The 16,964-nt window shown below is 39.1% G+C and overlaps 1 protein-coding gene across 2 annotated transcripts in view; it reads left to right on the forward strand.

The window, feature by feature from the left end:
- Positions 1–2,043: 2,043 nt before the first annotated feature.
- Positions 2,044–16,964, forward strand: part of LOC104605785 (putative L-ascorbate peroxidase 6, chloroplastic/mitochondrial) — an 85,352-nt gene continuing 70,431 nt past the window's right edge. For both annotated transcript variants that reach the window (XR_016078758.1, XM_088892054.1), the window contains exons 1-5: positions 2,044–2,299; positions 2,386–2,535; positions 7,484–7,604; positions 7,673–7,773; positions 7,852–7,939. Coding sequence is in view for 1 of the 2 variants with exons in the window: in XM_088892054.1 (XP_088748180.1) it covers positions 2,108–2,299; positions 2,386–2,535; positions 7,484–7,604; positions 7,673–7,773; positions 7,852–7,939 (652 nt within the window). In the remaining variant the exon portion in view is untranslated. The remainder of the gene's footprint in view (positions 2,300–2,385; positions 2,536–7,483; positions 7,605–7,672; positions 7,774–7,851; positions 7,940–16,964) is intronic.

Below are 16,964 nucleotides of genomic sequence, written 5' to 3' on the forward strand. Positions count from 1 at the left end.
CTGTGATGGGATCCGTTTCCATGTTAGGTGGGGATAATGCCACCAACCGGTAAGGTTGCCCACCTCCGCCTGAATCGGGGAGTGGGTGAGCTAATATAGTCGTTACAAAGTATGATCCCGTAAGATGCGGGGTACGGTGGTGAGATCCTCGGGGTTGTCATGTGGAGGTCGACTTGACTAGGTAGTGAGCTGCCTGTGAAGTTCCGGGCTGCTTGGTGGCGGGCTACCCGACATGCTCTGAATGTCGAAGTGCCTTAGTATTGAGGCGATCTCGCACCGAGGTAAGCTTGCCTCGAGGTGGATTCTTTCCGAGGTGGTCCATCTGTCCGGGTTCGATGTGTAGCGGACTTGATATCATTATCCTGGTCGCGATCTAATGCTGGGGTGATCTTAGTTCTGGATAGCTTCGGTTCGGGGTGTTAGGGTACCTGAGGTCGCTTTGTAGTGAATTGATCATGCTGAGCTGTCACTTGTGTTGAGTCACGTCCACGTGTCCCTGTTACGAGGTCGGGCCAAATTTCCTTTCATCAAACACTAATCAATGGAAATAGTTAAAGTAATTATTTTTGATAATTAGCTACACTAATGGTAATTTCGGCCTCAGAAAAACAGTAATTTCGTTACACTTATTTAATGCTAATCTTTATGAATGTATTGAATATTGGCTCGGTTCAACTATAATATTGTTAGGCTTGAGCTTGAGTTCGATTTGAACTCTATTTCTGGGTTGAAGTTCAGTTTGATTGATTATTAAATATTCAATGAACTCAAGTTCAGCTCAAAAGCTCAAAGACGAATATATTTTTGTATTTTAAATATATATGATATATTTTTTAAAATATATAGTATAATAATATAATTTATAATGTATTATAAATTATATTTTTATACTCTATATATGTATGTATGCATATATGTTAATCAAGCCAAACTTTTTATAGGTTGAGCTTGAAGTTGAATAACTAGTGGAGCGTACCTTGAGACTTGAACTAGATCCAAACTCAAGTCTTAAGTATTCAATTAGAGCTCAGTTCAATTGCAACTCTATTCACTTGTGTGTTCAATTTAATTAAAGTTAGTAAGCCTAATTAAACTAAATAATCATAATTAAACTAATTATTTCTTATTAATTTAAAATCCATTTAATTCTTATTTAAAAATAATTAAAATGATAATAATTTGATATGTAAATTATTACCTACTTAAACTCAATAACGTAGTTAACCATAATAACCTAATTAAATTAAAAAACCTAATAAACCTAATTAAATTGAAAACCCTAATGACCCTAAGAATCCTAAAAATCTAACCAACCTAATTAAATTGAAAACCTGATTACCCCAATATAAGTGTAAAAACCTAATCAATTAATTAACCGTAACTAACTTGGCTCAACTGGAAATGTTACAAGGCTGTGTTTACTTAAATTTTGATAAACAAAAATCCCTGTATCTCACGGGGCGACTAATATATTTATATATAAGTATATAAATGAATATATAGGAGATTTTCTTTTTAAGGTAAATTATAGATAGGTATCTTGTACTTTTGGGGTAGTGACAGATAGGTACCTTGAACTTTCAATTACAACACTTTGAATACTCTGAACTCTCAAAAATAGACACTTGGATCCATTCGGTAGTATTTCGTCAATTAAATATTACAAAATATCAAAAATATCCTTGGTATTTTTGAGATCATTCTATAGAAAAAATCATCATAGAATGCCATCCTTGAAGAATTTGAATATATGATTTGCTGTCCATGTAAGAACGTCATTGTGGAGAGATATTCGGTTACCTGAGAATGATCTAAAAACACATGAAAAAGAAATTTTTGACATGATGTAATTTTTAACTGATGGAATACTACCGGATGATGTAAGCGTCTATTTTTGAGAATTTAGAGTAATTAAATATTGCAATTGAAAGTTGAGAGTACCCATTATAATATAATATATGTATGTAATATTGAATTTCTGGACCGGGCTCGACAGTTGACAATGCGGGCCCAGGACGAAGATAAAGCTGCAATTGAAGCCAAACGAACAAAATCTAGTATTGGTTTGGTCCAAGCTGGAACGTAACAAACCGAAGGAGAGCAACAAATGGCACACTGTGTCACTCCACTAACATCGTCAATGGCTTCTTTGGGTTGCGCTTGTCGTTTCTTCCCATCGGCGACCACAAGAGCTGAAGCCTATTCACTCCCTCTCCTCTCCCCTCCTCCTTCAACCCCTCGGTCTTCCCTCAAATGCCTCAAATCTTCTCCTTCAGTCTCGCCATTGTTCCTCAATCAGGTCTGTCGTAAGTACTCTTTTATCTCTCCTTTCTCCTGTCTCTCGGTTCATTGGTTGATCGTTGGGTGTGCTTTTTGGTCTCTCAGAAGTTTCAGAGGAGGACGCTGGTTCACGCTCCCAACGCCGGTGGTGTAGTTAGATCACCGACGTGCTTCGCGTCTGACCCTGATCAGTTAAAGGGTGCTAGAGAGGATATCAAAGAGCTTCTTAAGACTACATTTTGCCACCCAATTTTGGTAACACTGAACTAAACTGAGCTGACATTCCATGTTTGTTTTCTAGTCAATTCCTTTATTAATGGTTTCGATAATTGATTTCCTTCAGCGATGGATTGAATGCTTATCTATGTGGAGTTAAATATTTTTGCTGGACAACGTGTTGTTCAAATGATGGTACATTTATTCAATGGTTATGTTTTTAATGGAACAATGGTGTAAGACTATTTTATGTTTCAATTTAGTTCTCAAGTATCATTATTTGACTATTAAATGGGAAAAACCTCCGTTTCCCTAATTGTATTTTATAATGATTCTGCAATATTAGTAACTGTGGAATTAATGGGCGTTTACAAGCTACTCAAACTATTGACAGTCATTTATGAGAGAACAGTAAGTAGAACAAACTGAATTCTTGCAGCTGAATTTTGCCAGCATAACATCTTTTTGAGTTTCAATTTATTGTTTGAACTTTGCGGTTTGAACTACAAATATCAATTCAAAGTTCTCTGATACATTTCCTGTATTTCGGTGGTTTCACCACCCAAGGTGCCACAGATGTTACAAAATCAATTAGAGATTTGTGGGTGGAACTTGTTTTACGTGTTATAAATTTGGCTAGAAATGCTTATGCATTGAATTCCTTGAAAGAAGATGACTGCACAAATTTATTGTATTCCTCCTTCCAAGTCAACTAGTCCTCTAGCCTTTTTTCCCTTCAAATGAACCGATGAAGTGCACTCAACATAGTGCACTCAGATCTTTATTTAATTAAAGAATCACCCTTTACCTCTCAAATGAACCGATGAAGTGCACTCAGATCTTTATTTAATTAATTCACAATGAAGAAAAATATGGGAAACCACTTCTTCACAGGAATTGCTTATCATAGTGAACGTCAGTTCTGCCTATCCAGCTGTCCCTGTGGGAGATAAGATTGTCAAGCAACCATCAAGATTTTATCCAAAAAACTGTCTACATGAAAAAGTATATTTTGGTAAGGATACTTGGTGCTCAAATCCATTGGCAAAGGAAGGATCCTTTTCCTTCACTTATCAAAGTAGATTAGAATGACTTGACTGAAATGACATCATTTGGGTCTAGAACCCACATCCTTCCATCCTTATGACTTGGGATCAATCTTTGAGAGCTGGAAATGACCTAATAAGCCATTAAGCAGGTTGGTTTCTATACTACTAAATAGGCTGCCATTTTGTAGCACTACAGGTCCAAATGGCACAGAGAGGTTAATTAGTTAATGCTGTTGTAGAAACATAGTTGGAGGAAAAATAAAACTTGAAGATAATGCTTCTTAATGATGCTTTCAAAACAACAATATTTTGTTCTCACAATGCAGATTATAAGGGAATGATAGATCAGTTAGCAGAGACAAACAGAAACAAGACATCCATGTTTCTGTTTTTATTGTTTCTATTGGAGTCAATAATCAGGATTCAGAAAAGGGCCTTAATGATTTACAATTGAGGTAGGAAATTCTAGTGAAAAATTGATCATTGTGTTTGGGGAAAATGACTATAGGTTTCTTCTCTAGGTATATAGGCAGAATTGTAAGGAGAGGATTAATGTGACATCTATAGTGGTTGATTAAACTTAAGATTGTATCCTCAACCTGATCTTAAGGGGTATGGGTTGGATATTAAAAGTTCAATCGTTCAGTACCAGCTAAGAGGGAGAGCATTGTTTTAAGATTCATACTTTTTTTGTGATAAATATTCAAGATTAATGCTCTTCAATAGGAAGTGTGCCTTTTCCACTGCTTGCAAGGAAGATGAGGATGTGGGAATTGGAATAGCTGAGTTTTGGATTTTGTATGGAGGTTTTTTGCATGAGCCTTCATCTCCAAAAGAAGTTTTAAAATGGCCATCTGGTTCTGGAAACAAAAGTTAAAGATTTCTGGTCGTCAATTCCTTTTGCGATTTGTTGGGGAATTCGGAAATAGAGGAATAGAATAATTTTTGAAGGTAAGAGTAGGGATACTAGAAGATTGGTTGCTGACATTGGGTTGATGATGATGGATTGGTTACTTGTCCACATTGAATTGAATGATATGTCAAGGAATTCTTCTAGATCAGTTTTTTGGCCTAGTGGAAATGAGATTTCCATGTGTTCATTCAAAGCCAAATGTATATTGTATTTTATTTTTTTTTGCTAATAAAATGAAACCTTTTCATTATGAGGTATTCCATTTACAATTGTAGTTATTTATGACTAGTAGGACCTCAGATAATGTTATAGGGCATTCAAATGGTAAGTGATGCTTACCATGAGAGATCTAGATGACCAAGTTCCTTATAGACCTAAAATATCCTAGCTAAGGGTAAGTTTGTGCAACTTACTTATAATGTTAGCACATGGATGGTTATCATAAGATGGTGTGGCATGACCTCAACTATTGGGGTGAGACTCTAGTCTACCATGTGGGTGTGTATTAGGATACACACTGATAAGATCCAGTTGAGATTGATTCATGAAAGGATATCTTGTCATTGTTGCATGAATCTCTTAAATGCAAAACCTTTTTAGTCATTGGACTTGAGGAATTACAGGGTTGTAGGGTTATGATTAGTCCCTTTGATATACCAGAAAGATGGCTGCTAAAGACCTATGGCTATGAAACTCCACATGTTGGGTATCTGCAAGTGATTCTATGGTTCTAGGAATCCAATAAGGGAGGGGTGCAACTTGGGTGGGTTAGGTCAAGTTGAGGGTCAACCCATGCCCAACTCTAAGTCTTAAACCTTAGGCTTGGGCCTAGCCCAACCCAAGATCAAGCCTGAGTTTACCAACCCGAGCCCAACCCAAACTCAAACTAACACATCTCAAGTTGGGATTGAGGTCAGGTAGGTTGGTTAAGCTTGAAGGTATTTTTTGAATAAAATTCATCTTCTGTTGGGCTTTGTAACCTAATTTCCATGTAGAATGAATTAAAAATATGCAAAAATGTCATTAACAAATGTATACATGCATAATTTGTACATGTATACATGTAGATGTATAATTAGAGAAAATATTTGTATATAAATAAAACACATAACGTGTATGTATATGTTTGTGCATGAGTATGAGTTTAAACTAATAATATACATATTGTAATTTGTGAATAACTAAATATAGTTTAGAGTGCATATGATAGTATAAATATGTAATCTATAGACATATTAGACCTGTTCATGGGCCGGGCTCGGGCTTGGCTTTTGCCAAAATTTGAATGGGCCCAGCTCAAAGCCCAAGCCCGACACTGTGTAAAATCAGGCCTGAAACCTGGCCCGTGAACAGGTCTAAGACATATATATGTTATAAATACATAACACAATATACACGTATGTAGGTGTGTATATCATAAAATGTTGGGCAGGCCTGGGCTACCCAAGGCCTCAACCCAAGCCCAACCCGAGTTTAGGTCAGGCCCAAACTTTCTGGCCTAGACCCAACAAGAAGCTTGAAAATTCAAGCTCAAACCTTGCTAAAGCTTAGATTTGGCCCACCCAAGTTGCATTCTTAATTTGTATCCTCAGACAAGAGGAGAGTGTCATTGCCAAGAAGTTAAGTTGAATCAGTACTTTGATAAAGGAATCTCAGTGAGGCTAGGGCTTTTGTGTGCCCCTGGGGAACACCGGAACACTATAATGAGTATGGAAGAATCCTAGTCAAAATGGGAGTCTTTGGAAGGAATCCTAGTTGCATCATGACTCTAGTATTTTGGTTCTATAGGAATTTGAAATGAATATGGGAGAGTCCTTGTGGCACTGGAACTCATAGGAAAGTTTCTCAAGGCTTGTCTTGCAATGTCCTAATTGAACTAGGAATCCCTGATATACCCGGGTGATTATATGCTAGCAACTACCTTGAAAGAGTTTTAAAGCAAGAAACTAAGTTTTGAGGGGGTTTCCTAGTTGGAGTAGGAGCGTAGGACTCTTAGTTAAATCCCCATGTGATGGTGATTGGTCCAAACAGTGACTTATGCGTAGTATCTCAATCAGATTTGGAGATTGTAGTGTAAAAAGATTGAGTTGTAACTTTACTTTGCATGAAGGGGTCAATGTGATAATTTCTAATACTCAAGGATTTGATTGCAAATGTGTTGTTGGACCTCTTTACAATTTTAGGAAGCCTTTCTAATTCTGACTATATATTAGAGAGAGTGGTTGGAAGTTCCAATATAAGAGCAATGAAATAAAGTATCTCCTTGGAAATCCTAATCCTTAAGGATGGAAACTCTAATAGGATCTCTCACGCCCCTTAGAACTCTGCTTCTCTTAATATATAAGATATTAGAGAGCTCTGATGGGTGTACGATCATCTCTAAAGGAGAGTTTGTTGTACACTTTCTGGTGCCCAATAGATCTAGAACTAAGCGCTATAAAGCTGCAGTGAAAGGGAGTAGTGTGACTTTCATTGTGGGATACAACTTGGCCAGTTGGATGAACCAATTTAGTAGAGTTTTGCATCAAAGAATTATGGTTTGGATTTTGGACATGTAATTGAAGCTTCTACAGGTGTGAAATAATTAAAAATTAAAATAGTCAAATACCCCATGGAGATCTTGGGTTTATAGTGAAATCGATTGCTTTTCCTTTCTGCTATGTCACTTTCATGGCCATCTCTTGAGATGGAACTACGGAAGGGGCTATATCATTGTAATTCATTGATATATATATATATATATATATAGTTGCTATTTCTTGCTGGTTGAGTTAGGTCTCAACCAAGAAACAGAAGGCCATTACCCAATGTTGGTCCCAGATATCTGAAATTAAAGTAGTCAACAGTGTTCCGTCTCTGCCATAATAAGTGTAATAAGTCAATCTGTTAGTTTGGTAATGTAGGGGATCAATAATCTTCTCCACTATGATATTTTGATATGCATGTCTCATAGAGGAGTGAATGGTGATAGCTTAAATTAAATGAAAATTTTCTTATGCATTATCATGATTTTATATAACTACAGGTTCGCCTGGGATGGCATGATGCTGGTACGTATGACAAGAACATTGAAGAGTGGCCAAAACGAGGTGGAGCTAATGGAAGCCTGAGATTTGAAATAGAACTCAAACATGCAGCCAATGCTGGTAATGGTTCTCCTTTTTGCATACTTTGTTTTGGTGGATAGAAATCATCTCATAATCTGGTATTTCAGGTCTTGTAAATGCATTAAAACTTCTCCAGCCTATCAAGGAAAAGTATCCTAATGTGACATATGCAGACCTTTTCCAGTTGGCGAGTGCTACAGCTATTGAGGTCTTACTCTTCTTCTTTTGGAGTTATGAAGGAATAGGGTTCGTGAATTAAATAATTGTTTTACTTGCTGAGTTCCAGGAGGCTGGGGGCCCCAAAATCCTCATGAAGTATGGAAGAGTGGATGTCTCTGGTTCTGAACAGTGCCCCCCTGAAGGAAAGCTTCCCGGTAAGATGATTTTGATTAGTGGACAGTACATGTACAGATGTTTTTAAACTACTCATCTTTGAAGGCACTTTGTTTATTTTCTATTTTTCTTCTTGTTTTGTTAACTACATTGTAAGCTGAACCACTGTAGTCTAAGTAGCAGAGAAGAGGAGAAGAAGAAGAGATGCTGAAAATGTCGAACTGTACTAGCCAGTCGACCAGTTCTTTATTTATAGATGAATATAGTACAAGGTACAAGAAATTACTGGGATGCCCCTGATTAGTGATGGGACACCCAGATGACTTAAATCATTAAACAGGATTAGGCCCATTAACACAAGCCCAGTTACAAGATAAGTTAAACATAAGAATGGACTAATAAGAACTCTTATCAGCCGAACATCACTCTAACATTCTAACACTCCCCCTCAAGCTAAGCATAGATATCAATCATGTTTAGCTTGCCAAGTATGTCCCTGAACTTCGTTGATGCCAGCCCTTTAGTTAATACGTCTGCAATCTGCATCTCTGATGGAGTATAAGGCACACAGAGTTCTCCTGAAATAATTCTCTCTGACAAAGTGTCGATCAATTTCAATATGTTTTGTCCTGTCATGCTGCACAGGATTGTTGGCAATGTTGATAGCAGCTTTATTATCACAATACAGCTTGAGAGGACCCTCTGTCTTGATACCAAGCTCATTAAGGAGAGTCCTGAGCCATAAGAGTTCAGCAACCCCGTGTGCCATAGCCCGGTATTCTGCTTCTGCACTTGATCTAGCCACAACATTCTGCTTTTTACTATGCCATGTGACTAGGTTTCCTCCCAAGAATGTACAATAACCTGAGGTTGATTTTCTGTCTCCAACAGACCCAGCCCAATCAGCATCAGTGTAGGCTTCAATTTCAAGTCTGCTGTTTTTTCTGAATAAAATTCCTTTCCCTGGGCAAGTCTTCAAGTATCTGAGGATTCTTTCCACTGCTCTCATATGAGGGGTCTTTGGTGAGTGCATGAATTGACTGACAACATGCACTGCATAGGCAATGTCTGGCCGAGTAAGGGATAAGTATATCAGTTTTCCTACCAACTTTTGGTACCTTTCCTTATCATAGTATTCCTCACCCATTGATTCTTGTAATCCATGGCTTGGTTCTATTGGAATGTCTGCTGGCCTACACCCCATCATGCCTGTTTCCTCTAGGAGATCTAGCACATACTTTCTTTGACATATGTAGATTCCTTCTCTTGATCTAGCAACTTCAATTCCAAGAAAGTATCTCAGATTTCCCAGGTCTTTGATCTCAAACTCTGAAGCTAAGAACTCCTTCAACCTCTTCATCTCTCTCACATCATTTCCAGTAATCACCATATCATCCACATACACAATGAGTGCTGTAAGTTTGTCATCCTGTCTCCTTGTAAACAATGTATGATCTGCACTGCTCTGAGTGTATCCTACTTTCTTCATGGCCAAACAAAGTCTCTCAAACCATGCTCGGGGAGATTGCTTCAAACCATATAATGCTTTCCTTAGTTTACATACCTTCTTTCCAGCATCATATCCAGGTGGGGGTTCCATGAATACCTCTTCATGAAGATCACCATTTAGGAAGGCATTCTTCACATCCAGCTGATGAAGTTCCCAAGAGAATTTTGCTGCTAGTGACAGTAGAACCCTGATTGTGTTGAGCTTTGCTACTGGGGCAAAGGTTTCCTTGTAGTCAATTCCTTCCTTTTGTGTAAACCCCTTTGCCACGAGTCTGGCCTTGTACCTCTCAACTGACCCATCTTCCCTGTGCTTTACTGTGAATACCCACTTGCACCCAACAGTGCCTTTCCCTTCTGGCAGGTCCACCAATTCCCATGTCCTTGCTTTCATTAGGGCTTTCATCTCCTCATTCATGGCTTCTTTCCACCTTGGATCAGATGCCGCCTCTGAATACCTGGAAGGGACACATACAGAGGAAAGAGCAGACACAAAGGAATGATAGGCGGGGGATAAGTGTGAGTAAAAAACATAATCGGCTATGGGATGCCGAGTGGTACAAGAACGAACAGGCTTACGGAGAGCAATAGGAAGATCCAAATCTGAATTGAGTGAATCAGAATTACCTTGGATTGCAGAGACAGATTGATCTGAGTTCAACTGGTTGCAATCATGAGGTTGAGGGGCCTTCTTCCTTCTACTGTATGTAAGTATCTCTTTCTCTTGTTTACTGGAACCTTCAGAAGTATCAGCCGAATCTGGAGAAGCAACTGGCACAGTGGAAGTCTCACTAGGTTGACCCGGAATGTTATAGCTAGTAGTAGTGGAGGGTGCTGAAATGGGAACAAAAAGGAAGGGAGAATGAGAATCCTCTTCCAACCCACTACTCTCCCCCTGAAGAGGATTCTGAGAAGACTTGAAATAGGGTTGAAACTCAAAAAAGACTACATCCCTGGTGACATTTTTTCTTAGAGACAGGATCATAACACTTATACCCCTTCTGCGTAGGAGAGTACCCCAAAAATATTCCCTTTGTAGCCTTAGGATCCAGCTTGGTCTTCTTTGGATCTTTCACATGTATGAAGCATGTACAACCAAAAACCCGCGGGGAAGAGGAAATTCTGGAAGAGTGGGACACAAAACAGAGAAAGGGGTCTTCATACCCAGTACCTTAGATGGCATCCGATTTATCAGGTATGATGCAGTGAGAACAGCTTGAGACCAATATTGCTTGGGCACATTGTGCTGGAAAAGAAGGGCTCGAGCTGTCTCCAATAGATGTCTGTTCTTGCGCTCAGCGACCCCATTTTGCTGAGGGGTGTAAGCACACGATGATTGATGTAACATGCCTGCATCTTCCATGAATGAGTTCAGGGATCTCTCAAAGTATTCAGCTGCATTGTCTGAACGGAATTGCTTGATCTTTTTATCAAATTGTGTTTCAACCATCTTGCAAAACATCATAGTTATCCAGGGAACTTCTTCACGTCCTTTCAATAGATAAATCCAAGTGCACCGAGAATAATGGTCAATAAAACTGATGAAGTAACGGAAGCCATCAATGGAAACAATGGGTGAAGGACCCCAAACATCAGAATGAACCAAGTCAAAAGGGGCTTGAATTTCATTACTAGAAATTGGATACTTTGATCTACATTGTTTTGACATTTGACACACATCACAAATTAAACTTTGACTCGAAATGCCCTTACATAATTCGGGAAACAACATTGCTAAGGAAGAAAAGGACAAATGACCTAGCCTAGCATGCCACAAGTGCAGCCTAGCTATTGACTCCACACTCTCCGGACTAGTAGTAGAAGCTTGCATGGCTGAGCTGACATCTTCATCAAAGTAGTAGAGGCCCCCATACTCATGACCACTCCCAATCGTTCTCCTCGTCAATCTGTCCTGGAAGACACAATGAGAAGGAAAGAAAGTTATACTGCAGTTCAAGTTTTTTGTAAGCTTTGAAACAGACAACAGATTTGAGGTAAGACTAGGAACATGTAGGACTGATTTAAGAGAGAGATCCTTGCTTAGGTCAACCACCCCCTTTCCAGAGATGGTGGAGAGGGACCCATCAGCTACTCTCATCTTATCCTGGCCAGACAACAAATGATATGTGGAGAATAAGGAGGACATATGTGTCATATGGTCAGTGGCTCCGGAATCAATCACCCAAGAGGTAGAATTAATGGAACTAGATGCACTAAATGCAGAGGCTGTACCTGACTTGGCAAGAGAGGTGGAAGTTAAAGAATTGTTCTTCAGACGGGCCAATGCCCGACTGAGAATCTCTACCTCACTAGCTGTGAAGCCCAAAGTACTTGGTCCAGAGGAGTCGGCAGCCTGCCTTGCGGTGGAAGATGACACTGTCTGAATACTCTGTGAGTTGTCACTACTGTTATTGGTGGCAAGATTCCCACTTGCTGTGTGGCCCTTCTGTTGCCTTTTGTCCTTTCTCAGAGCAGCTGGCTTCAGATGAGGGTACAGGACCCAACATTTCTCCTTTGTGTGTTTCTCACCACCACAATGTGTACACTTGAGGGACTTCTTGTCTGAAAATCTATTCCCCTTAGTGGAGATTAAGGCTGAATGCTCTCCAGGTTGTTCTGTTGACTGTGTCTGGGAGTCAACTTGCATCTCCTTTCTCCTTACTTCTTCATTCCTCACCAGGTAGTAGACATGGTGAAGCTCAGGTAATTCATCTCTCCCTAGAATCTGTGACCTTATACCTTCATATACAGGGTCAAGACCCGCCAGAAACTTGAAGGCTCTGCCCTCCTCAATCTGCTTATCATGCCTCCCCTTATCATTAGCATTTTCCCAATCCAAAATCAAATGGTGGTCAAGCTCTTCCCAGAGGCCTTCCAGTGTTGCAAAGTAGGTTGCCACGGACATGTCTCCTTGCCTTAGGGCTGCAATGTCTTGGTTCAGCCTGTAGATTCTAGCATTGTTCTTTTTCTGGCCATATGTCTTAGATACTTTCTCCCAAATTTTAGCAGCTGTGGGGAAGTGATGAACAGTTCTGGCCACCCTAGGAGTCATAGAGGCCAGCAACCAAGACATGACTATGGCATTTTCCTTACGCCACACAGTGTATTCAGGACTGCCAATTTCTGGTTGTTTCTTGTCTCCATCCAAATAGCTAGTGAGGTCACGAGAGGTAATAAACAGTCTTGCTGAGACAGACCACTCTCTAAAGTTATACTCATCCAATAGCACACTTGTAATCTGCAAGCTATGCAGATTAGGGTTCTCCAGGTTTGAAGACCTTATAAGAGGTCTGTTATCTTTAGAAGAAACTTCACTGGATAGTGATGACATCCTAACTTCAGTCAAGGAGTTGTTTACAGTACTATTGGTGGTTCTGGTTAGGGCTGGCTGAAGTAGTCACAGAGTTCACAGTGCTGATAGCACACCGGATAGGCTTCACTTGGACTAAACCAGTTCGGGTACAGCAGCAAGAAAAAAAAATCCTGTAACTGAACCAGTTCACAGAGCTGGAGTAGGGCTGGTAACCGACCTGGAAATGATCAGTAACTGAAGTCGCCACAGTCTTGTAAAGGTTTTTCTGAACCAGTTCTGATGCAGGTTCTGATTATCTGAAGTAACCTCAGCAGGTCCTGACAGCTCGCAACACAGTTTCAGACTTGCCGAGACTGTCACAGTTCTGAAGCAGCTCTGTTACAGCAGCAAAAAATGTTCTGGGCTGGTAACCAACCTGTGCTATGTAGACTCCACTTTGCACTTCGAGTACTGCTACTGTAAAGGGAGTTTCCCTCCTTACAGACAACACTAGGACTGCTGAAATCAGTCCTCAACTAGGTCTGTCCTATACAGACCTCTTCTTAGCAGCCGAATAGCTGCTAACTGCTAGAAACTAGTAGGACTCCAGCTTCAGGGTCTTACCTCCCTTGCGCCCTACAACCAAGGGAAACCCTAGGTCGAACCTTGTGTTGTTCTCCTGCACCCCTAGGGTTTCACAGCAGCAACCCAGATAAAAAAAAGGTGAACTACAGCAAGAAAGATGAGATGGCGCCGGCAGTAACCAGGAAAGTGCTCAATGCTCTGATACCATGTAAGCTGAACCACTGTAGTCTAAGTAGCAGAGAAGAGGAGAAGAAGAAGAGATGCTGAAAATGTCGAACTGTACTAGCCAGTCGACCAGTTCTTTATTTATAGATGAATATAGTACAAGGTACAAGAAATTACTGGGATGCCCCTGATTAGTGATGGGACACCCAGATGACTTAAATCATTAAACAGGATTAGGCCCATTAACACAAGCCCAGTTACAAGATAAGTTAAACATAAGAATGGACTAATAAGAACTCTTATCAGCCGAACATCACTCTAACATTCTAACATACATAATCTTATAAACTTGTGAAGAACCATGGTGATATTAGATCATCTATGTCAAAAGATTTCAGAACAGAGCCCACCTTAAATCAATAAAACCTTGCACTGTGTTTGGTTTGAAGGAAAAAGTAGGGAAAGGAAAGGAAAGATAGGGAAACCTTTACAAACCTTATATGAATTTCCCTACCTTTCCCTTCCTTTCCCTACCTTTTCCTTCAAACCAAACATAGCCTTGGAGTCTAAGATCTGCAGATATGGCTGTAGAGATGTTGACAACAACTCTTCAGTGCCATTGATTTCTTTTTTGTTTTTTGAAATGGAAAAATATGGCTTTCATTATTACAAAATTAGCACCAATGTACACTAAAGGCTTTGCACAATGGGACTGTACTCTGTTAGCAATTTTGATTTATAAACAGACTCTCATAATCAAAGGACCTATTCATATGATACTCCTTGTGAAGCTTTGTGGTCTTCTGTGCATGATGTATTTTTGAATATACTACTCTACCTCTCCCCCTAACTGTTCCATAAAACAACAGCTGGTGTACTTTGATTTACATGTAAAAGAGATAAAGTTTGGAGCACCTAATGCTTCTCTTAAAGAAATATAAAGCATTTTTTCAGGGAAAGAATTTATTTGCTAGTTATTTCACAAGTACACATATTAGAAACAGCCTCTCTGTATGTGCAGGGGTAAGGCTGCACACATCTGTCTCTCCCCAGAGGCCAGACCCTGCATTGGTGGGAGCCTCATGCACTGGGCTGCCCTTTTTTATTTCACAAGTACACAAAGCAAACATCTAGAAAATGCTTTTCATAGAAAACAATTTCCTTATTTTGGATGGCTAAAAAATCTAACTTCTTGCAATTCATTTTACATTCAATAAAGTCTTCATTTCCTGAGATCCAGGAAACTTTGTACGCTTTTCAATTTTTTCTTGAGCAAAAAAGTATCTGAGAATTTATTCAAGAAAGAGGTACATGAGAAAATGTACATCAATATGTAAAACTAAAGAAAGAAAAATGAAATTACAGAGGTAGAAATCTATCACTAAACATAATTTCTCTATATGCACCAGTTTTAGCTGGTCATCTGCTAGAGTGTTTTGCTCCCTGGGGATCCAAACCAGTTTCACATTCATTGAGCTCATGATGTCTCTAGCCTCTACCAGAAAATGAGCCAACCTCCAAAGCTCACGATGTCTCTAGCCTCTCTACCACGGATTACACCTCCAATTCCCACTATACCAGTGTTCCCTTGGGCACTCCCATCAAAACTTCATCTCGTCACCCCTTCCTCCCTTGAAGTGAAATGGATATGCGCCGCATGACCAGGGGAAGAGTAGAGGACTTCCACTAAATTTCATTGGAGATCATTCAAAGAGACACCAATAAACTCTCCTGAATTAGCTGCCCAAAGTCTACAAAGAAAAGTGATAGAGGAGGTCAGATCTTCGACTGTTCTGGCTTTGTTCTCGAAGACCGTATTATTTCTTTCTTCCAACGCTCCCCACATAACTGCCTGAACCACCATACTCCAATACATCTTGCCTCTAATTCCTAACCCTCTACCTAGCCATTACCAAATAAACTCTACCACCTTCTTAGGGAACACCCAGCTGAATCCAACTAACCTGAGAAATTCACACCAAATCTTCCTGGTTACGGAACAATGCAGTTAGGGGTGCTCACAGTTTCTGAAAAACCGGTATCACCGGCTTTTGGAACTGAACCAGTATCACTGGTTTCTAGAAAACCAGCAACCGAAACTGAACTGAAGCCGATTGGTTAACCATAGGTTTGGTTCATCAGTTTTCGGTTTCTTTATATTCACAATATATATTATAAAAATATATAAATATATAATACAAAATCAGAAATTTATATAATATTATATTTTAAATAATAAATAATAAATAATATATTATATATTATAAATATATATTTATATATAATGCATATTTATTAATTTATAATATATAAAAGATATATGATATACATATATACACCTAAAATATATAGAATTATATGTATACTGGTTGGTTCGGTTTATTGCCGGTTTTCTATATTGGTTAACTGAAACCAAACTGGTGCCTTCGGTTTTTTAAAAATACCAAACCGGCCGGTTAGGTTAACTGGATTTTCAGTTTGGCTTTGGTCGGTTTTTCGGTTTGGTTTGGTTTATCGATTTTCTTGCTCACCCCTAAATGCAGTAGAACGTGGCAGCTGACTCACCATCACTTAGACACAAAGTGCAAACATGAGGAGAAATACACCATCTACCTTTGTTCTTCGTTTGCAACAGGTCACATGTGTTTATTTTCTTTAGACACAAAAAAAAAGAAACTTTGGGAGGGATACGGGAACACCATAGTTTCTTATACGGGAAGCTAGTGTCAAGATCATTCGATACTAGGGCCTTGAAAAAGGAATTAATTGAAAACTTTCCAGCAGGGTTAAGTGTCCAAATCTGTTGATCGGGGGGTATCAGGAGATAAGTAAACCTCTCTAAGGGAGTGTAACAAGTTTGCAATTTCAGAAATCTCTACTTCTCTGAAGGGCCTTTTGAGATTTAGATTCCAAGTATTTTTTGTGGTTGAAGGAGTAAGACAAGAGGATACCGTGGCTTCTTGTGTTTGGGATAGGTTGAAAATTTGAGGGTAGGCAATAGCTAAAGAACTCTCACTCCATTAAAGGTCATTCCAAAATTTTATCTTGTTCCCATTTCCCACCTAATACCTAATATAAACAATGAATAAGTTGTATGCTGAAGAGATACCTTTCTAGGGATTAGTTGCTTTCATCTAGTTCAAGTGGACCTTGATACCTTTCTAGGTATCAGGAGATCCATTTGCATTCCTCCCATAGTTGCTTCTAACGATGGATATCCAAGTAGCTCTCATCTCAATAGGAAATCTCCACAACCTTTTCTTGAGAAGAGCTAAGTTCCTCTCTTTAATGCAAGGTTTGAAATGTCGATGTTGGTGGAAATGTCAGTCATTCAAATATAAGAAACATGTTGGAAATGTTGGAAATATCGTACAGAAATACTGTAAAAATGATAGACATGGTGGAAACTTTGTAAAATGTGCAGAATATAGAATGTTATTTTATGAAATGATAAAAGAAGCATAGGCACACCTTTTTAAATTATTATCTTATTCTAAATCATTAAACAAATCTAGGAA

This window comes from Nelumbo nucifera, chromosome 1, assembly GCF_055504915.1.
Source record: "Nelumbo nucifera cultivar China Antique chromosome 1, China Antique-T2T, whole genome shotgun sequence".
NCBI lineage: Eukaryota > Viridiplantae > Streptophyta > Magnoliopsida > Proteales > Nelumbonaceae > Nelumbo > Nelumbo nucifera.